This window comes from Parasteatoda tepidariorum, chromosome 3, assembly GCF_982258835.1.
Source record: "Parasteatoda tepidariorum strain Cologne lab strain chromosome 3, Ptep-v5.0, whole genome shotgun sequence".
NCBI lineage: Eukaryota > Metazoa > Arthropoda > Arachnida > Araneae > Theridiidae > Parasteatoda > Parasteatoda tepidariorum.
The window spans coordinates 103,102,950-103,125,994 of NC_141757.1; the positions used below are offsets into that span (position 1 = coordinate 103,102,950).

General features: G+C 29.0%; 1 protein-coding gene across 4 annotated transcripts in view; it reads left to right on the forward strand.

Moving 5' to 3' along the window:
• The window catches only part of LOC107445881 (adhesion molecule nephrin), a 42,598-nt gene that overhangs the window by 10,615 nt on the left and 8,938 nt on the right, over positions 1–23,045 (forward strand). For 2 of the 4 annotated variants that reach the window (XM_071183921.1, XM_087159857.1), the window contains exons 2-9: positions 1,546–1,891; positions 4,364–4,474; positions 6,191–6,394; positions 9,612–9,905; positions 13,050–13,340; positions 14,148–14,444; positions 16,472–16,771; positions 21,757–21,885. In XM_071183921.1, the coding sequence (XP_071040022.1) occupies positions 1,546–1,891; positions 4,364–4,474; positions 6,191–6,394; positions 9,612–9,905; positions 13,050–13,340; positions 14,148–14,444; positions 16,472–16,771; positions 21,757–21,885 (1,972 nt within the window). The remainder of the gene's footprint in view (positions 1–1,545; positions 1,892–4,363; positions 4,475–6,190; positions 6,395–9,611; positions 9,906–13,049; positions 13,341–14,147; positions 14,445–16,471; positions 16,772–21,756; positions 21,886–23,045) is intronic. The other 2 variants (XM_071183928.1, XM_087159858.1) reach the window with 2 other exon arrangements.

The window sequence follows — 23,045 nt, forward strand, 5'->3', positions numbered from 1 at the left end:
AGGTACTCAATTGCAAAAGGTCCTTTTTTGGAGATATTACAAAGAATTTGTGAAAATAGGGTTGTGATTATGCAGTTTTGTAGAAAAAAATTACGATGGCAAATGTTTTACCCAGATGATTCGTAAATAGATAAGCATGATATTAAAAATCTAAAATAATAGGATTCTTTCTGTCAGATAACCTGGCATTCAATATATGAAAATAAAGTCCTGTTTTTGTTTGTGAGAGAAAAAAACTTGTTTCTCCAATTACTGTAGTTTCAAAATTAGAAATAAAATGCATCATCGTTCTTGATTTTTTAAAAAAAAAAAAAGAATTATAGAAAAGTGCCCGATTTACAAATTAAAAGTATTATGATGAACCCGGTTTTTGGATAAAATGTTCTTGGTAAGGTCTGTATGGCTACAGCGTTTATTTACAGAAGAATTTGTGATGGGTCGGTTCATTCACTTAAGTTTCCCTGATTGATTAGAAAATTCCCCCTTTAAATTGAATGTCAGTGACTTCAGTTAGAAATTAATTTTATATTTTGAACGAAAATGTTAATTTAATTGCAGAAATTGTTTATTTCAGTAGAATTTTTTTGGTAGCAGTCATCAAAGGAAAAGCTAATTCAAGCAATAACAAAAAACAGCACATATAGAAAGATAGCAAAACAAAAAAAATAGACGACATTTTAAGTCTTTTCTTGAGTTGCTTTCTATAAGCAGATTGATGGAACGTGTAAATATTCCGTTACGGAACGTTGTTTTGAATTCGAATAGGTAGAAACTACGACGAATTCTCCGTTACAAAGAGAGTTATGAGCGTTTAACCCTTTGCTTACTGTGTATCATTTGTACCATCACATGTGGTCCATATGTTGTACCAGCCGTAAGCAAAAGGTTAAAAGAAAGAAGCTTGAACTTAAATAGCCAATAAAAGAATTGCCAGTTGTATTCAATTGTTGTACTACTATATTTAACACATATAATTGCGTGTGTTGGATACAGTAATACACATAGCTGTGTATGTTGAATACAACAAAATATCCCGATAGTTTATTTTCAAGTCCCGATAGTTTATTCTCAATCACTTAATTTTTCAATAGCAGAATTTTTTTTTAAATAAAACTTATTCTTTTATAACTCTGTTGCCATACAAGGGCAACTAAACTAAGGATAAAAAATGAAAGTGGAGTTTACAATCAGACGTAACGTTTCATTATAATACAAACGCAACAGAGTGAATCTGCTATGCTGAAATCCACGGAGTTTTTTTTTCCGATACAGAGTACGTTATTTTGTAAAGTGAAAATATCTATCATTTTTGAGTTAAAATAATTTAGTACAGTGGAATGTAAACGCTCTCAGCGTTTTTTTTTTTTTTTTTGGAATGGGTGCAATTTATTTCACCAAAGTACTAAAATAGTATTTAAAATAACATATTATACTGTCAAAAGTAAAGTATTAAACTATCTAAAGCAATGTATTATAGTATCTAAAGTGAAACAAAAAAAAATATCGAATTAACCAAACGTTGCTGAACATTTATTTCTTAATTAGAATGTCCAGAGCTTCAAGCAATTATTGGATCCGCAGTGTATTTGCCATGTAATCTCAGCACACCATCCCATGACGATTCAATTTCTTTGGTTCTGTGGTATAAACGCGAAAATCCAAATCCTATTTACACCCTGGATGCTCGCAGCTGATTCCTTCACAGCTGATTCAGCCAAACACTTCTCGAGCAAGTACCTGGGATCAAGAGCTTACTTTAATGTCACAATTAGAAATCTAGGTCATTTGAGATTGAGTCCAGTGGCAGAAGAGGATGCGGGAGAATACAGATGTAGAGTGGATTTTAAAAGAGGACGCACCATGAGTAGATGGATTACGTTAACTATTGTTGGTAAGTAGTTGCTGAGCTTATCTTTTGTAGTGAACTAGAAATAAGGGTTAATGTACTCATGGAGAGACATATGGGGTGATCCGAAATGATTTTACGGATTTATGCCTATTTACAATTTTTGAGACATAATTTAAATTTGTTTCAGTTTAAGGGATGAGAAAAGTTATTTTCGTGTGATTATGAGATAGTGCAGTGCTTCCCAAACTTATGACTTTTGTGTACCCTTTCTAAATTTTTCGTAAATCTGTGTACCACTAATAAAAAAATGAATGTATTTTTTACTATAAAAAAATTGCAAAGAAAGTTAAAAGTCACAACTGACTGTTGACACCACTAATTATTAACTGTTAACTCTGAAAAAAATAGCCAATAGAAAAATACGTAATCGTAAATTTGTTTTTAAATAAAATTATTGAAAATTTTCGTTTGTTGCAAGATATTTCGCATAAGAACGCGTACCCCCGCTAAACTGTTCCTGTACCCCTGGGGGTACGCGTACCACACTTTGGGAAACACTGAGCTAGTGGAGTTTTGTAAAATTCGGGCAAAACAAGTAGGGTTGGACATTCGGAATTTTTTTTTAAAGTTTCAAGATATGTCCTTTATGTAAAAATAAAAAGGAAGTTTTTTTTGCACAAATAAATAAAAATAATTAAAAAATAAAGTAAAATAAGTATTGAAGTTTTGGTTACTCAAAATTGAAGATCCTCTGGAATTCTGAGAGAAATACATCGATTTACAAATGATAATAAATTTTCTGAAACGAGTAAATCGCGTCAATGACTATCATTTTCTGTTCCACTACGTTCATACTAACTGTTAACACAAAAATATTTTTAGTGCATTGACGAACAAAGTTCATTAATAAATCTTCAAAAGAAAGCAGTTTTCTTAAACTTTGACAGTCAAAATCTATTTGTATCAACAGTGACTGACTAAGGCATAGCTATCTGTGACTGCATACCAGTGAGTAATACCTAAAAATAAACTTATTATTTCCCAATATGAATATTTAAAGTTAGCACCTTCTCCCGAGGAGAGCTGCGATATCAATCTAGAACTTACTGAGAGGGAAAGTCATTAAATATTTCTGAAACTGTCAATAATAAATTGGTTTTGATTTCATTTGACTTAGTTTCATCTCTTTAATCCTAAAAAAATATCTAGGATCTAAAGCTTTGCTTGCCTCCATAACAATGTACTGTATTATATTTCCCCGAAAATTATATTAATTTCTAATCTATTTGTTCCGACGACATGAGGAGGTTTTATTCAATTCATTGTAAAAAAAATACATTGAAATAATGCGTCAATTGTCTAGATGGCAATGTGTAACCCTTTACCCCTCCCCTTCACTAAGATCTAGATTGACAGCAGTTCACCCCAAAAGAAGATGTTAACTTCTGATACTTCACTGTTATCTTCATATTCTACTCAAATAACATTTTTAGAGCAGTATACATCATTCCTATATCTCTTACTGTATTCAATTACTCAGGTATAGGCCTGAAAGTTGAATCAGTAACCATAGGTTTGTGAATTAATTTTGCTCCTGCAGTATTTAAGCCCTTTTTTTACATGTAATTTTATACGTGTCTATCTTTGGTAAAGACAGTTAATGATCTTGAAAGTTATGCCAAAATTTCAGCTTCTTTCTACTTTAAAGTCACGCCAAATATACGACGCATATGTTTATTTTTAGGTATCACTCATTGATATGTATTCAAAAAAATACCACTCAGTTGCTGGTACTAGTAAATTTTGACGGACAAAGTCAAAGGAAATGGCCTTTTTTTGTACTATTCTGTACCATCACATATGGTCCTCCCGTTATACCAGCCGTAAGCAAAATGTTAAAATATACTAGCACATAACATCACTCATTTCCACCAACGGTATAAGCGAGAAAATCCAAAATCCCATTTACATTCTGGATGCTCTCCGTTCCAAAATTTCTTCTATACTTTATTAAATTTAATGCTTCGAAACTTGGATGACGTGGTGGTATACCGGCATATATCATAGATGGAAATAAACCTCCCCAAAGAAAGGTTCGACAGTGTAACATCACATGATCTCGCAACAAATTCTAAATTCACAACCAGGAAATCATTTGACAATACTTAAAATAATACTCCATGAAAATGTACTTTTCTTTCGCGTGACGTATCAATTTGAGTAACAATCAGCTGTCATTTTTTTTAGTTTGTTCATTTTTCAACACGCATGTCACCGAAGTCAAATCTCCAGAATGAATTTGGAAACACTCTTTAATTTTGAAACTCCTAAGTTTCTTTCAGAGCTGAACAGTTAAGGAGTATACTTTTATAAAAGAGACAGCATTAAATACAGACTCTGAACTAAAACATTTCAAGCGATAAATATTTATTACATCGGTACATTTCAATTCTCAATTCTCAACTTTATTTTTACTTCACTCTTTTACAAATTAAATAAATATTTCTTTTTCAGTTCCTGTTAAGAAAGTTGTGATAAAAGGAAAAGATAATTTCAGCTATTCTGAAATAATTGGTCCGTTTAGAGAAGGAGAAAGCGTAACTTTAAACTGTATGGCCGTAGGGGGTAAGTAGTATTTTTGAACATTGAATGTTGCTTATTCAGTTATTTACTGTTTTTAAACTTCAAATTTTTTTAAAATTTAATTTGTTGTACTTTAATTAATTTGGTATAAAATTATGCAAGAGATTTCATTAAATAATTTCATTTATTATCTAAAAGAAGTTTTTTAATTATCTAAGTTTCTACAAATTAATCAACAGTTTAAATTTTAATTACAGTTCAATTATTTTTCTTTTTGTTTAGATTTATTGGGTCAAAATGCATTTTACTCAAGCATATTAAAAAAAGTTCATTTGTGTCATATAATAATAACTAAGCAATTTTAAGCAATAATAACTAAGCAATTTTCAATAGATTGCAAATCCATTTAAGAAGGTACTTTAATTACTAAACTATTTATTTTTCATCATAATTTTATTTTATCTAAATACGTAAGATGGCTTTTTTGCTCTAATCAAAAATGCAAATTTTCATAAAATGAAAATTATTAATTGTATTAATATTTAACTTCAATACTATAAAATTTTATTTCGTGATTGTCAGTGTTAGGATTCACATTGTGTTATTTACATTGTTAGGAATTTTAGAACTTTTCCATAAATAATATCGTTCGAATATACTGTAACCTTACAAAAAAGAGCTATGTTGTTCTACTTCTTAAACTTGTTACCCGATACTTTAAATAAACTAGAAGGGAACATATTATTCAATTTAATGCCATCTTGAAGCTGCAACAAATTCGCACAGAGAGTGTTATGGTTCCACGCACCGATATTATATTTTGATTTTAAACCAGTCTTTTCGTTAAAAGAGTGTTTCTCCCATTTAAAGAATAAAAAGCGTAAAAAAATATTTACCATGTTTTACGCTGTAATCTTGAAACTAGCTAAGTATCAGTATAAGAGACGATGTGATGAATTCATTAGGAGTGAAAATTATTTCTTAGGAATTTTATTTTTTGAGAACAATTTATTTAATTTTGAAAAGAGTTTTGTATTTTATTGTTTAAATTAATGTTTTCTTGGCTTTTGAACTTGAAAAAGGCTTGCATCAATCCAAAACTATTTAATTCATGTTTTAACATACAGGGTGTCCCAAAACGTCATGGTATATACGTTAGGGGGTGATAGAAGACAACTAGACAATCACAAATCACCCTACATTCCATAGTCAAAACGCAAGTCATAACTCGCTAGAGGGCAAGGACTTTCCTTCTGGGTTTGTTAATTTTATGTTTGGACTTTTCATCTGGAGTCACATGACCCCAGAGCCTCATCTATGACGATGCACGGTCCCATAGAATCTGCTGAACATGTTATTATCCGAATATTGGTAGCTTCTGTGACCTTAGGAGAGAGGCCTGGTGTTTTCGCAGTGTACGGCGGTTGTGTAAAGACTGCACTAATGTTGATGGTCGTAATTTTGAGCAGTTCCTGAGATGGGGGATTTAGCGTTAATTAATTTCCGTTTGTTGAATAAAATGTTTTCTTCATTTTATCAGGGTTTTTTTTAAAAATTTCATCTCTGTCTTGTTTCCCATCATTTCGTGACTCAGCATATTTCGTGCTCTTGCGCTTTACTGCTTGCGTTCCGATCTTGGTTTGTATGGTTATTTGTGCTTGTCTAATTGTTTTCTATCAGTTCAAACGTGTGTACTATGAGTTTTGGGACACCCTGCATTTTAACAAATTGGACTAAATTAAATTTAATACATTAAAGGTTTTCCTACTCCCACACTAACATGGCTTAAAGACTCTAAACCTGTAAGAAGCACACCTGCGTTTGAAGATCAGCGGTTCATCAAAAGTGAATTGGTTTTACATTCACTTAGAAGAGAAGACTTATTGACTGTGTTGACTTGTCAAGCATCCAATAGTAATATTACTGAACCAATAGAGACGTCTATAACTATTGATATAATCTGTAAGTATAAAAGTTAATTTTAGGATGTTTTATTTTTTTAAAAAGGCTGGATATTATATGAAGTAAATGTTAAATTCCTTCCTTATTTGTAATCAATTTTTCATTCGGGAATTTTATGCCATTTCTTGAAGCAAAATGAAAACCATTTTTTTTACACTGCGACTAATATAATGTTTCAAAAATTTGATGAATTAATGCATACAATTTTGTAAAGGGCTTTTCCGAAGATGATTCAATTCATCAATACATCAAATTCATCTTACGGTTTAGTTACGTACTTAACGAGTTTCTTGCAATTTTATTAGATTGCAACACAATACACAAAATTATCTTATTGTCTGAATGAGATAGCGTGAATGAAACAAAATGAAATTTTTGTGCTTCATTCAAACTGTTTTGCTCTATTTAGTAGTAGTTAGTATTAGTAGAATCTATTTAAGTAAACTTAAATACTTTATAACTCTAGTAAGAAGTTCTTAACATTAAAAATACGATAAATAACGATTCAACAAAAAATACTAACCGATTGGTTTAATCAAGAAATCCAGCTTTTATTAATATTTCAAGTTTGACTTTAAAACAAAAATGACGGGATAGGTTTAAATGTTAAAGTGGAGCATATAAGTTCAAAAGAATTTTTTATTTAACAAAAGAAAGGGTAAAACTTCCCGCTGTATAGACTAAAGCAGAAAACGTGATAACAAGACAAAAGAAAGTACACATATTGACATATTATAGTTTCAGTTATGTAAACAAGAAGCTTTCTCAGTGTCTAAACACCAAAGAAAAGTAGAAAAGTAAAGAGACAAACGCATGTAAGGTGCTTTAATCAATAGGAACAAGGAATAAGGAATTAATAATGTAAAGATAAGAAACCAGTGTGAGGGGATTAGGAGGCAACCCCAACAAATTAAGACAAAATGGACTTCCAGATATTGAGAAACGGTAGGATACTTGAAAGATCATTATTGGCATCTAAATTTTTACAAATCTACAACTACTCTCAAAAATCAAGTTCGGAAGGTGAAGAGATCAGCGTTGAGTGATTTTAGTGGAAGAAAAATCAAACCTGTCATTTGAATTCCAACTGTGTAGACCAATTGAAAATCGGTGAATGTTCTCATTTTGGACGTATTTTTTTTTTAAAATTTGAACTTATCTTTAAAATTTACGATTGAAGGGGAAAATAATAAGTGTTTACCTTTATTAGACCTTCTTCTTACTCGCAATTTCGATAAGTTTCTCATTACTCTTCATCGAAAAAATTTTGCGGTCTTGCCCCCCTTTATAAACGTTCATTCCCTCCTCCCAACCAAAAGTTAACTGCCTTGCGCACATTAGTTTACCGTGCTTCTAAACTTAGTTCAAATAGTTAGCAACTCAATGAAGAGCTGCTTTACTTTAAAGCTATCGCTGTGGACCTTAGTTTTTCTCTAATATTATTGATTAAAGCTATAAAAAATATTCTTGCAATACGACAAACTCTCCAAATCGAACTTTAACAGTTCTATTATTTAACCTAATTATCCTAAAATCAGTTCTCGTAACGCTAATATGAGTTTTGAGTCATTTTCACCATGTAAATAAACTAATTTTCACCACTCTAATGACCATAATGACTGACTCTATTGAGGATATTAATAACCGGGATGTTTATCAAATTTCGTGTCTATGTTGTTTTGCTTACATTGAACAAACTAAACGTATCCTTAAATTTTGACATAAAGAACGCTAAAGATACATCCCAAAATAAGGATATTAACCAATTTTGTATCACTCTACAGTGAGGGAATTCAAGTCACAGGTTGGAGTTTTCTTTTGCTAAAATTATTCAGCATCTTCCGAGCTTTGTTTTTGAAAAATTCCAATAATTTTGGTAATGATCTTTTGATTGTCCCATCGTTTCTGAATATCTAGAAATTCATTTTAATCATAATTTGTTGCCCCCTGGTGTTGCCTCCAAATACCCTCACACCTGTTTCTTACTTTTCCAGTGTTAATTCCTTTGTCCAACTTACTCCATTGTCCTTATTGGTTAAACCACATTACACGTGTTTGTTTCTTCCTTATTTTCACGTTTAGACACTGATAAAGTTTCTTGTTCATAGAACTATATATATAGTACTATAGTATGTCGATTCATGTACTTTCACGTTGTTTTTTGCTTTAATTTTTATCTGTAAGTAAAGAGCACAGAAAGTAAACGGGCCGGAGGGCCCACCAAAATGAGTCCAGGTGAGTCAGTCCATACCAAGTCAGTACTCGAATCCCTTATCATTTGATCATAACTTGATCACTTCATTCTTTTGATCAATACTTGAACCCCCTATAATTTGCTCAGTTCTCGATCCTACGTCCTCGAACCTACTATCATTTGATCAATAATCGAACCCTCTATTTTTATTGCTACTTGAACCCTCTCTGTTTTGATAAAGACACATGCTCACTATTTTTGTACAGGTTATAGAACCCACCACCATTTAATCAGTACTCGAACTTACTTCAGTTTGATCATTACTCGTAAGCACTTCCTTTTTTTCAGATGCTTGAACCAACCTGAGTTCTCAATCGATTATTAGTTCAAATTATGCAGACATTAACCCCTTGCGATATCATGAAACACAAAAGTAATGTATCTAGAAATACTATTTATTTCACGCCAAAATAATTAAAATAAACGGTAAACGGTAAATAACTACAAACTAAATTTTGTAAATATTTGACTATTTTTGCTTGCTTTTTAAAAGGTATAGCATGACATAACTACTAAAAAGTGGTGAATTCCATAAGCCTACGAATTATTTAGAAATAGTGGTGGATAAGAATCTACTAAATTTATTAAACCAAGAATAACAATTTATAAACTACGACTTTAAAATATTTATTTGCTGTCCGGAGAAAGTTGGCATCTCTGTGTTAAAGAGGTCTGAGAGGCGTCAATTATTGTTTTGACATAAGAAACAAATGACGTCTCCCAGACGTCTTCGTATGTCAAGGAGTTAAGCTGTATTTATTTTAGCTTTAATTCAAAACCTCCAACTGATCAATGTTTTTTGTGATGACGTGCTTTTTAAAAAAAATAAATTTACTAATTTTATTCAATTAGGTACGAACCTATTTTTCGAAAAATATTTTCTATTATAAATATGTGTTAATGCTGATTTTGATTCAACCAACTTTCAACTCTCTTTTTTCTTTTCTTTTATTCCTCAACGAGTGAAACCCTTAAATGTACTGATCTCCACCATCTTCGGCTCTCTAAAAGTTGGATCAAAAATTGAGATTAACTGTCAAAGTGAAGGATCGAGACCTCCAGCTAGGATATCTTGGAGAAAAGGTTTAGAAAACATCGATCAGTTAGCTGTGCAGAATATTTATGGAAGTATGACTTTTAGTACTCTTACTTTTGTTCCTAAAATTGAAGATCACAACAAAACGTTGACATGTGAAGCTTTAAACCCAAAACTTCCAAAAAGTTCCTTACAAGACAGCTGGACTCTTAATATTTTGTGTGAGTAATATTCAGTTTATGTGTTTAAATAAAAACGATGTATTTTACTCTAGAATTTAAACTTTAACCATGTCAAACATTAACTTATTATTATATTATAAAATTATTATTATTGTATTATAAAATTATGAAATTTTTTATTATAAAATCGGTTTATCGAAAGATAATTTCATGCAAAAAAATAATTTTCAATAATTATTTTTTTCATTTTTCATAATTTTTTTTAATGATAGTCAAAAAATGTCGAAATTGTAAGCTATCCAAATTTTTGCTTCAACCAATTTTGTTTAAATGTGGTATTTTGACATATGAAATTACATTTTTTTAAATGATGCAAAAAATTGTATACCATACAATTCAAAAATTTTCAGACCAATCTTAAATAAAATAATAATAAAAAAAAATATTAAACTGAATTTTTATGCGAATTAAATAAATCTATGGTATATTTTCTCGTTTGAACTTCAAAAAAGTTGGAAAGATAAACTTCAACGGGAAATAATAACTGTAGTTAGGGGAAATTTAAATGCGCCAGCTATGCAGTTTCCAACGATACTTTGTCACTGAAAGTAGGCAGCTTTAATAGTTTTCCAAATGGCAGTTTCTAATTGGTGTTCAAAAAATGTAAAATTAAACAAACTTTTAAGTTTGAAGTAAAAAGATGACAAACTTGAGAAATAAAAAATAATAAAAGTTTACTCATTTGAAAGATAAAAATATAGTCATATTTAAGCAAAAATTTAAAAAATGTGAGGTAAAAATCTTAATTTAAATGCGCCTAACTTTATTTCTTTAACATTTAATTATTAATAACTGTTTTGTATAATATATAATTTGTCTAGTCACAAAGTCCCCCATGTTCCCATAACAAATCATACCTCTGAGGGTAGTGATCCAGGAGTTTCCTTGTCTTCTGGATTGGTTCAAAATTACAAGGCTACGGAGATGAATAATAGTAATCGTAAACCCAAAATTGGGTCAGCTGTTCAATGACGGTTATAAAATAAAATAAAATATACGATACGCAAAATTGAAGCAAAAGCGGTGATTGAATAACTTTTGTTTTAAGCATCTGATTTTCACTCACTAAATGCAATCTTAATTGTTAGTGGGAAAATCTTAATTGTCAATTGAGCTAATTAAAGCACACCGTATTTTAATTTGAAAAATCAAATAAAAGACGTACTTACTCATAATAAACATGCCTATTTATAGTAGATATAACTTAAAACAAAAATGCACAACTTTTCTATTATTATTGAAGCACTTTACCCAAAATATATACTTATTGCTGTATTTAAATGACATATTTATTCTGAAATACATATTTATTCTTCTATTATTCTGACATATTTATTTATTTGATTAATTTTGAATTGACAGATATTCTATTCAGATATTTTTATCAATTATACTACATTATTTTATTTAACTTAATATTCGTTAGAATTAATAAATTGAAAGAGTTAAAATAGACACTTAAAAGTAAAGGGGTAGAGACTTTATTTAATTACCCGTTGTAATCCAAGATTTTCATTTTTGAGAAGTTATTATTCTTTCAAATACAAAAAAATAATGCACCAATCTCCGATTGTAGACAGATTACTAAACGCCATTTGGCTTCATTGCATTAACGCAGTTTTTTACAGTACATGGTAACTTTTAAAAATGTGTTGTTTGAAAAGATTTTAGTTTTAAAGTTCGCAAATAATTTTATGCGATGTTTTAGTGCATATAAATCTCGCTATTTCCACCATTCAAAATAAAAAGGACGAAGCTGAATTTTTTTTTGTCTACTTCAAGAATAAAAAAGTAATGTAATTATATAATGAAAATTCAATTTTGATACTTTTGAAAAATATCGCATTTGTATCATGGCAAATACTAAAGATATCGAAGCTATCCTAATGTACTTATTATTACAAAACTTAAGAATGTTTGAGAAAGCTGATATAAAATAGTAATGGTTTTCAATTGGAAACAAGACGTTCTAATACATAATGTATTTACCACGTTTGATGACGCATTGGAAGTGCTTACATAAAATATTTTCTCATTTTTATGTATTATTTAAGTCATGAAATAAAATGGAAGAGTTAAATTGATAGTTTGTTGGCTGGTAAAATGTTATAGTTTTAGGTTTTTTTCCCCTTTAAATATCTCTGTGTAATTTAATTCTTTAAGATCGGTATATTGTCATATATTATCCTTTTTATTACACAATATATTTGATGTACATTTTTTAAATTTCTTTAAAAACAGCATATCAGCTATTTTTCATTACTAAAAAAGTATTACATTCAAAAAATTAACTTTATTAGCGTTTGTTAACTTTAATATAGTTTAATGATTTAAATTAAGCACATTAACAGTTTATATTTTTTAAAGCGCATAAAATGGGAAATATTTAACAATTTTGACATATCATCTTAGTTACTTTAAACTTTAATTATATAACGAAAACATCTTGTCAGATGTTTTTGTTTGATATATACTGAATTTGATGTGTTTAAAAAAATTTGAACTTATCAGTACCTTTATATAATTGAATTTTAAAAAGCAACTTATAATTACAAGGCATTATTTTTTGCATAATCTGTATTAATTACATTCGCTAAAAGGAGATTTAGGACATATTTTCAAAATTTCTTTTACTCATGAAAGTGGTCAGTGGTAAAAGTGGGCAAGATGGTCTGCTTTGGAGAAATTTGGATCTGTTGTCGGACCATTCCGATATCTATTTACCGTAAAATCAGACCTTCAGTTAATTATTCATTAATGAATAATTAGTTGAAGAATTAATTAATTCATCATAATCCGAAAAATAAATTTCTCATAATATTTTTAATTTTAAAAAAGAACCTTTCTGAAAGCAGAGTCAATGTCATCATTAATTTATAATTTTGCACCAAAAATTTCTCAAAAAGCATAGTTTAGAAGATTTTTTTAAAATACAAATTAAAAAAAAAAATTAATAGGACTTAGGAGGAACAAGATTCTAATTTTATGTATTCAGCTTATTTTAAGATGTAGTATTTCTTTTTCACAAACGAAGGAAAATATCACATTTTACAAAATGTATAATAACGCGTTAACGCGCATTTTATAGATTTTACTGATTGCCTAATTGAAATTTCTTTGCAGACCCACCCCAGCTTACCCTTGTATTTGGTGCTAGTGTAAAACAAGCACATATCCATGAAGGAAGTGACGTATATTTCGAATGCAACATTCAATCCAACCCTTCAATAACCGACATTAAGTGGATCTTTCAAGATCAAACTATTGCTAAAGATTCCTTTAGAGGGGTCAGCATCCGAAATCACTCACTTCTGCTTCATAGTGTTGATCAAAGTCACAAAGGCTCTTATCGATGTGAAGCCTTCAACTCTGAAGGAAAAGGTCAAAGTGAAGAAGTGCTACTTAAAATATATTGTAAGTGTGGATCTTAATAGAAGGTTCATGTTTAAATATGGATCACTTTTATAGAACTTCGGGGCCGTTAACGGAGAATTCCAAGAGAATTTTATGTGTGGGTGGTGGGCTGAATGTAAACAATAACAAGCTTTCTAAAACCGGAAGAAAGTTAGGAAATTTCCGGTGTATTCCTCCGCTGATGTTATACTTACGAAGCGATGTGTGAACAGGCTTAGTATTATAGAAAGTTGTTCAAATTTGCGTTCAAATTTTACCATTCATAAGAGTTTTCTGTAATTTATAAATTCTAACAGCCTAAAACAAATTTAAGAAATTTAATATATCTACGTAAATAAAGTGTGTAGCTTGCCACGTTTTGTGTGTGATCCCTTATTTGGCTATTATTCTGTACAATAACACCAGTAGTTGTTTTTTGGGCTTCACCATCGCATGCTTGTGGGTCTTTCGAATTCACTTGCTACTTGTTTTTCGTTGAAAGTTAAATTGAAAGAACACGTAATGCTGCAAACACTACAAGTTTAATAATATTGAATGGCTCGTTTTTTAAGGCATTGGTGTAAAAATCTAAAGCAAATGCAGGTTAGTTCCATTAAAAAGTCCTCCATGAAGGCAAATTTCTTCCAACCAATACTTTATCCAGGAGTTCCCTTGTCTTTTGGATTATGTTCAAAATTACAAGCCTACGAAGTTGAACATTAATAATCGTAAACCTAAAAAATTGGGTCAGCTGTTCAACGACTGTTATAAATATTTGTGGCATAAATTGTGTGTGACACCACTAAATTAGTATTTTCTTTTACACAGATACTCCAATCTGCATTAACAAATATAGGATAAGTTATGGCGTTGGAAAAAATGAAAATATTAATGTAAGTTGCCATGTGGAGTCTGATCCTGAAGTGATTGAGTTTTGGTGGAAATTCAGCAATCCTCTGAATGAGACAAAAGAGATAGGGACGTTTAAAAATTATGTGAAAAAGTCCAAGAGTGTTGCAAGGTACATTCCATTAAACGAAAATGATTATGGCTCTCTGATTTGCTATGCAAGAAATGCAGTAGGAATCATGAGGCAACCATGCATTTTTGAAATAACTCCAGCAGGTAACTATTATCTTTCTTATACTTACAAAGCTATCATACGTGAAAATATCAAATCATCATCTATTGAGTAATTTTCAATTGAGTTTCGCATAGAATGTTCAGAGTGATTATGAACATTGAATGTACAAAGTGATAATGAATGACTTTGCCGACATAGGACCTAATGAAGGGCATATAGTTTGGGCGAAGGGAATAAAATGTTGTTCATATGCATTATATGTGCCTTCAAGAATGATCTTAAAAATGATTGTGTAGCTCTCACGGTTACAGTTACAGTGGCAAAAATTCTGAATTTTTCTAAAGGTAGTTCATTGTTTGATCCAAGCATAATCCTTACGGTAAGAATTTTAAAATGGAGTTTAAACAATACGACAGAAACACGACACGACAAGAAACCATGATGCTAGTCTTTTGCAGAGTGTTGCAATTTTTAGTCACCACTAATGATAAGAGAGTGTAATAAATACCTTTAAAAGCAGAAGAGAAATTACAGTGCACTCATTTTATGATGTACGAGTTTTCAATATCTCTGCCTTCACAAAAGATCACGCTTTACTTTATTTTCCATAGTTCACCTTTCATAAAACCTTTTCTTTGTAGTTCGAATTCTAATGGTTTTAATCACAGTATCGTCGTGTTTGCAATTACGAAAAATATGTAACGTTTGGCCAAGCGTTGCAATTATTTGTACTAAAAATATCCAACTCCATTTTTCTGTGAAGATCACGCAATAATTAAAGGTATTGGGTGTTGCCATTTGAAAATTTTGAAATTTCGTCACTGTAACTGTAACGATGAGATATATGCAATGGTTTTCAACACTAGATTTCCCAAGGAAGTCATTTTGACTACTTTTTAACTCCTTTTTCCATTTGCACAAAATGTACAAATAATAATGCATAATTTTTTTTATTGTTAAAATTTACTAATAACTTGTTATATAACTGTAAATAATATAAAAAATATAAAAAATTATTAAAAATTAAACAAATTTCCTTACACATTAGTTATCCTTTCACAATGCAGTCATTTTGACTGCTTTTGGGCAATATAGGTATTTCAGTCTTTCTAGTGTTAACAGCATTCTTGAGCGAACATATTATATTACCTATGTTCAAAATGTTATTCTTGTTCAATCAAACGGTGTTCTCTTCATGAAGTTCTCAGAGAAGAAAATGAATATGTATAAAGAAACCGTTTTCGACCCGCTTTATACGAAATGCTCACACAATTTTTTGAATCACAATAAAGTGACTACAAGCTTGTCTTCATCTTCTAAACATTCACGCAGCTTCCTCTGTAGCTATAAAATTATAAAATAGAAAAAGAAAGATGAATTTGCGTTTATATATATTAGCAACAGTACTTGATAAGAAAATAAAAAAACTAAGTTGTAGAATATTATCAATTTAGTAACTTATAGACGGTAACACCAATCTGTGTGTTTTAGACTGCAAAGTTTCTTGGCCCCAGAGATAGTGCTCTTAGAATGCTTAATACGTACAAAACGTAACGTACTGAATCTAGTGCAGAAATTAAATAAATTAATTTAAAATCGTCTGAAGTAGTGGGTGTTCAGGTTATGGTACCCGTACATGTTTGATGAATGGAAAAACTCGAAACGGAATAAAGTTTTACCATTTCATTTCTTATTCTTTATCTCCTTCGTAGCTTTTGTCTACATACTTAAATGTTTATTCCGAATATAATCTGAGACCAATTTTCCATTTATCTAGTAACATTCTTATTTTTTCATGTTGTACACAATTTTTTTTTTATTCGAGTATTATGCTATCGCATTCAAATTTTCTTTTCAGTTCTACAATCATTTTCTTATTCTTTAATCATTTAATTTGCTCGTTATTATTTAAAAGATTTATGAAATATATTTTCATGACAGACGTCTGATTTTCTGACATATTATTCCTGTATTATCTAACAGATTCTTTAGGTATTCCTTTTTATGTCAAGTACTCATATCAATCCATCTAATACAACAAGTATTTATGATTTGCATTATCTCTCAGGTCCTCCAGAATCATTGCAAAACTGCACCGTCAGCAATCAATCATATAATTCTTTATTCATATCATGCAATGAAGGTTATGATGGCGGAAGAAAACAGGCTTTCCACTTAGAGATGTACAGCGTGAAGGAAGAAATATTACTCGTCAACATATCATCAACCGATAAACCAAGTTTTCTAGTAAAGGGACTCCCTTCCCACGTTTCATTCATTATTATAATTTATTCATCCAACTCAGAGGGTCGATGTTCATCAGTAGCACTCACTGCAACTACATTATTATCAGGTGAAACATTGACAGGTACAGTAGCGTTTAATTAATTAACTTTAAAATTCATTAGATTATGAAGTTTTGCATTTAATGAAAAGATATTCATAGTATTAAAATAAATTATAATCTGATAATATTAACATGTAAAAGGATAACGTTTGGCGTTCTCTTCATTGCAAAAATTGTGGTGCAATTTCTCTCTGAAATATATGTTTGAAGCCTCTAAAAATTATGTAAATGAATGCTTCATTCCAAATTAAGTTTGAATTGAACTTTCACATGCATTTTAAAGGGCGTATATAAATCTAAACACCAGGAAAGGTGAATGCTTACACCAATCTCACACGCAATTACACAATTCATAAATTGTATTATCCTTCACAAACTACGTCAATTTTGGGTACGTTTGGAAATATATTTCTTACTATCGAGCACGAGAAGGTGCAAGTTTGTTGACACCTTGCACGCAGTGAAGTATCCTGCAGAAGCAAATGTTCATAGTTACAAAGGTTAGGTATGATTTTTGTTGTCTAGTTTAGACAAATATGTTCTCCTATTTACGTTTGTCTATCAACTATATTGGATAATTTTACAATAATAAATTACTATCAGCTTCTGTTTAATGACTCCAAATTCGATTTTGCTTTAATTTTCTCCCAGTGATGTGTACAGGGCTTGATAACAAACTAATTTTATTTCAAGAATCATTGAGTATAGCATTCTATAGAAGTATTTCTTGCTTAAGTTGTATCGAACAATAACTTCACTGACTTTAACATTAATTGTATTTTATTATCATATTTTATTGTCTCAAGTTTTGGTGTTACTAAATATCAAAAATGGTTCCATCTACCTAACACCGAAAGAAGCGTAATGGAAATTGTTTGTGTTCCACTGAATGGTGTAAAGGAGTTGTCTTCTCGTTTCGGTAATCTGATACATAAGTTTTGCAGTGAACTAAAAAGAAGATTAAAAGAAAAAATAAAGCGGATGCTGTTTGCTGCTCCAAGAAATTATTTAAAATTTGGAAGCACCTTCGTGATTTAGATTTTCTTTTAAGTGCCAAAATCCGCCTTCATTTATATATTTTATGAAAACCAACGGTGGTGAACTTAAAGAAAAGTAGGCATATTGCGTCAAGTTAGCATTGTAGCCACCAAAATATGAAGCAGAGAAACGCTTAACAGACGTGTTAATTTTACCTTCACACTTAACGTATTGAAACTATGTGAAACAGAATATCCCTATATTAAGTTCTTTCGTTTAAAAAAAGTTAGTTGTTTATCGATATCAGAGAGAATGGAGGCAATAAAAGTATTTTTATCTGTTCTTAATTTTCTTATCAAGAAATACAATGAAAATTAAATGTGCAATGTTTTTGAGTTTGTTTAAATGCTAATTGGACCCGTTAAGTGTTTTAGAAGGCCACGTGATAAACATGAATTTCTACCGTTTTTTAAACCTTCAATATCCATTTTTTTCCATTTATTATAGCTAGAATGTCGATAATTTTTTACTGAGATGAAGAATTTAATTGATAAATAGTTTTAATTTTGAACTTGCCAGTTTATTATGTTTTGACATAAATATCAAAACATCTGTAAGCATCATTCAATGATGAATTTAGATTTTATCTGTCTAGAGATCATTCATATCACATAAACTGTTTTTAACAAAAGATGAAACTTATTTAATAAAATATCTTTCCTTTACCTAATTAGGGTTATTTAAAAAAAACGTAGAAATGGAATTAAATTTAATTTTTGATAAACATCTAAAAAATGTTTTGTATTAAATAAAGTTAATGTCTAAATTTTACGTAAAAAAATATAACAACTGGGAAGCTTTGTATAAAGAAAGCACAAGTACATTTTGTATTTGTTTTTATATTTTAAGGATTAATAAATCTTACATTTCCAGAGAAATTTTGAAATTAAAGTACTATGCGCAACATTTCGGTAATTATTTTTCTTTAATTTAGAAAGAGAATTTTTGAGAAATCATTTTTTATGAAAGATAACGTGTTTTAAGTTTTCTTTAAAAATTTAAAAGCACATTTTCTCACCTGATATTTTATTCTACACATTTTGCTACCGTACATTTTAACCGTTGATTTAAATGTGGACTTCAAAAAAAAGAGAAGAAAAAAACATATTTTACAATTAGTTGAAAAAAAATTTTCTTCTTAAAAAATTTTAAGATATTAAATTTCGAATGAGTTCAAAATTGCGAACATTTATTAAAACCGTATAATAATTTACTTTTATTTCATTGCTCTTGGTATCAAGATTAGTGATAAAAAGTACTGTTGAACATATACTGTCTTTTTTATTTTTTTTTCATTTTGACAGCAGAAAAATATGTTAAATTTCAAATCACTGTACTTTTAAAATTCGAATGGTTTTAGTCGAAAATCGTTGAACTCAATGTTCGACAATAAATTTTTTTTTATAAAAAAAAATTAGTCTATTTTTTCATACATGTGTAGTAATTAACCAGATCATTATGAAACCAATGTTAAATTAAGTAAGAAAAGTAATTTTTTAAACCCACATAAGCACATCTGTATAATAAATATTAAAAATGATTCTTAATTATGGTCTCTGATTTAAATTTAATCCTGTACATAAGACAGATCAGTATGATGAGCTCGGTGAAGGGAGCCCTTCCATTTTTGATTATCGAAAAAAATATTTTGTTTTCTTGCTGAGCAAGTATTGAAAACTTTTACAAATATCTGATCATACTCAAACTAGCGTCGCCTATTCAACAAGGGTTATAAAAAAGCATATATGATAATTTTTTAGCTTTTTAAGGTTTTATTTAGACTAAAGTTTTAATCAGAAAGAGCTGTTCATAAATTTTTATTTAATTACCTGCAGTCATTAACCACTTCAAATTTCCAAATAATAAAAATTTTTAGCAAATCAATTATATACTAGTGAAAATATGACAAATAATAAGCACTTTTCTTCTTTTTTTTTCATGAATTGAAAAATAAAATGAAATTTTAAAAAAGGAGTTACATTACTTGAATTAATTTAAATGCAGGAAAAAAACTCAAGGTTCGTACGCATCAGGAATACCGTGAATTGTCAGGAAAAACAAGATTAAAAAAAAAAGCCAAGGAATTTTCTGAGAAAAACGCAATTTTACTCCTAAATCAAGAATTGTTATTCACTCTTCCGTTTTAAATACCATCATTTGCGCTTGCACAATAGAGAATTAAGAAAAATCCAATTTTTTCTCTCGACGGACTGTAACTTATCCTCAAGATTCTTTTACCATTTTTAATCGTTTCTAGAGTGTTGTCAATTTGGTGCCCGTGTTTAGGAACTTGAAACTACTGCCCTAAGAATACTTGGCATTTATTATTTTTTTTAAATCCACTTTTGCTTCTCAATTATTAGCAAATTTTGCCTGATTTGGAATCATAGCTACTTTCGTAAAAATCGTCTGCTTTTATAAAAAAATAAAAGCAGAAGATTATTTATTAGCATGAGCCTGCAATAATTTATTACTAAAAGCAGACGATTATTTAATGAAGCAGATTGCAGTTTTCTCTTTTAACAAGTGATGCATTTTTGATTCCGCTAGGTTCTCAGTTCTTTTTCTTCGTTCACAATAAATTTCGTACTCAATAAATTTGTTCTTATTTTTGAATTTTAAGCTAAAGATTTTTTTAAAAAATTCAGTTGATCTCATAATATACTGATTTGCCTTGGGCAGAACTTTACTACGTTATTACGTTATACGGCAATATAACGTAATAACGTAGTAAAGTTCTGTTATATAAAGTATATTACGTTATACGGCAGAACTTTAATAAGATAAAATTTATGTAAGCACTTCTTTTAACTATCGTTTCAGTTTTGTAATTTTTCAGTGTTTATTTATTTTTATTCTCAAATTTTTCTTGAATTTTATTATTTTTTAGCTTATTATTAAATATGATAAAAATTAAGTTTTTTAATCAGAAATTTTGTTTTACTTCAGTTAATTTGGTGATTTAAAAAAATTAATGTATTATAATTTAGTTTTATTTAGTTTATTACAATTTCGTTTAATTTTAACTTATATATATGCTTATTTCTTTTTCTGTTGTCTAGGTAGTTATCATTAAAATAAGATTTTCTGACATTTCTTTTATTATTTTCCCAGTTTAACCATCGTAATTTACATTTTTATATTTTTTTTATTCATCCTATTTAAGATTCATTTTTTAAAATAGAAAATCTTTACATATTGCATTTTTATAGGTTTTTTCTTTCCATTTCCCCCCTTCTGTTCTTAAAAGAGTTTGTTAATTGAATAAATGCGACTTAATGTCAATTAAATACAGATTATTATAAATTTTTATTAAATTAATTTTTTAAAATTTTTTTTAAATTTTTTAGGAAGAATTAGTTGCAAAGTGAATTTTTTTAGTACTTAAAAAATTCTACCTTTTTTTTATTTCTTTCATCTTCGCTTTATATCTTAAGGATAATGTATTTATTTATTTTATAGCCAGGACTAAAATATTACGTTTTTATTGCTCATTTTTGTGTCTATTTATTTTTTGCTGGTCTGTTGATTAAAATCATGTTTTTTTTAGTTATTTAGCATCTTTGATTCAACTTAATTAACATGGATTAATTTTAATTAGATATGGATTGTTTATTTATATGTTTTGTTTTTATATACCTATATATTACATATTTGTTTAGATTATATATTTGTTTTGGTGTTTATATTTTGTTTATCTACCTAAAAATTTAGAGAAAAAAGGGCTTTTTGAGTATGAACCATAGAAAACTATCTTGCTAAAACTATGGTTAGAATATTTTAACTGAATTGTGCGTTTTATAATCCAGGGATAAAAGAATTGTTCCACTTAATTTTTCATTAATATTTTCATGCCTATTTTAAAGTGGTACTTAAAGTATGCAGATGTATAATTCATAGATGAACATATTCTATTCATACTATGAGCATTTTTGTCCCAACTATATTTGTATGTTCTATAATTGCAGATAAAAAAAGTAATGTGTTAGGAGCAGTGCTAATAGCAACTCTTACAGTACTTGTGGCTCTATCCTTTCTGGCTGTAGCTGCGATAGTTGTAGTAAATAGGAATAAAACTAACAGCATATCTCATGAAGGTATCAAAATATAGATTAAAGAATATATTTCAAACATAAAGCTGTGTAAAATAATTTTTACATTTCAAACATTTTCAATCAGTCTTCGTGAAATTTTGACTTGAGATTCAAAATAGATTATTTCATATTCACAGACCTTATTTCAATAGTGGTTCAACTGCATTTTCTATAGAAATGGAATTATCTTATGAATTCATTTCCAAGTAATTTCTCTCTTATTATGAAACTATAGTACATTTCCAGCTCTCCTTTGCTGTAAATAAAAGAACAACAAAAACGAGAAAAGATAGGGAGAAAAAAACAATAAACCCATTAGATATTAAAAATAGTTTATAAAATTCTCAAATGGAGTTAGACCATTATTTAAATTAGACAATAATTCTCTCCTCTCTTTTCTTGACATTGAATTTAATTTGTTTACACATGTATTTACTTTTTATTATTTGTGTATGGTATGAAAATATTACATTTACTTTACTTTTTGAATTCGATTTTAAGCCTGTTTATTCGGATGGAAATGGATGTAAATTTATATAAGAGTGTTTCTAGATTACGTATATGTTTATTGAAGATTAATAAATAATTCATCATACTGGATCATATATGATCTTACATGTATATATATTAATCCTACATATATATTAGTTCCATATATTAACTTAAACGGATGCATAGCAACTAAATCAATTGGCGAGAAATCATTGAGCAGTGTTACAATTTTAAAATAAATATTATAACACTGGGCAAAATTTAAAAGAAAAAAAATAATGCTGAGTTTTTACTTTTTATAGTTTAATATTACTTTAAATTCATTTCGCACTAAATTTAAAAGCACCGCATTTAATTAAATGAAGATCATTATACTTTTCTAAATAAAGAACAACTAACTTTAATTTATGAAAAATTTGATTTGGTAAATATTTTTATTAGTAAATTTACTAAAATTGTTTATTATTTAAGAAATTTTACTAATATTATTTTAAGAATTTGTATTAGGTAATTCATTTAAGAATATATCTTGAGGTATGAAAGATTTAAACTATACTTAATGTAAGGCAGCACTTTATTTATAAGAAAGAAACATTCAGAGCACTATAAAATGTATTTTTATGCAAACATATTTTATGGAAATATGGTGAAAATTTTTATAGTGGTTAATT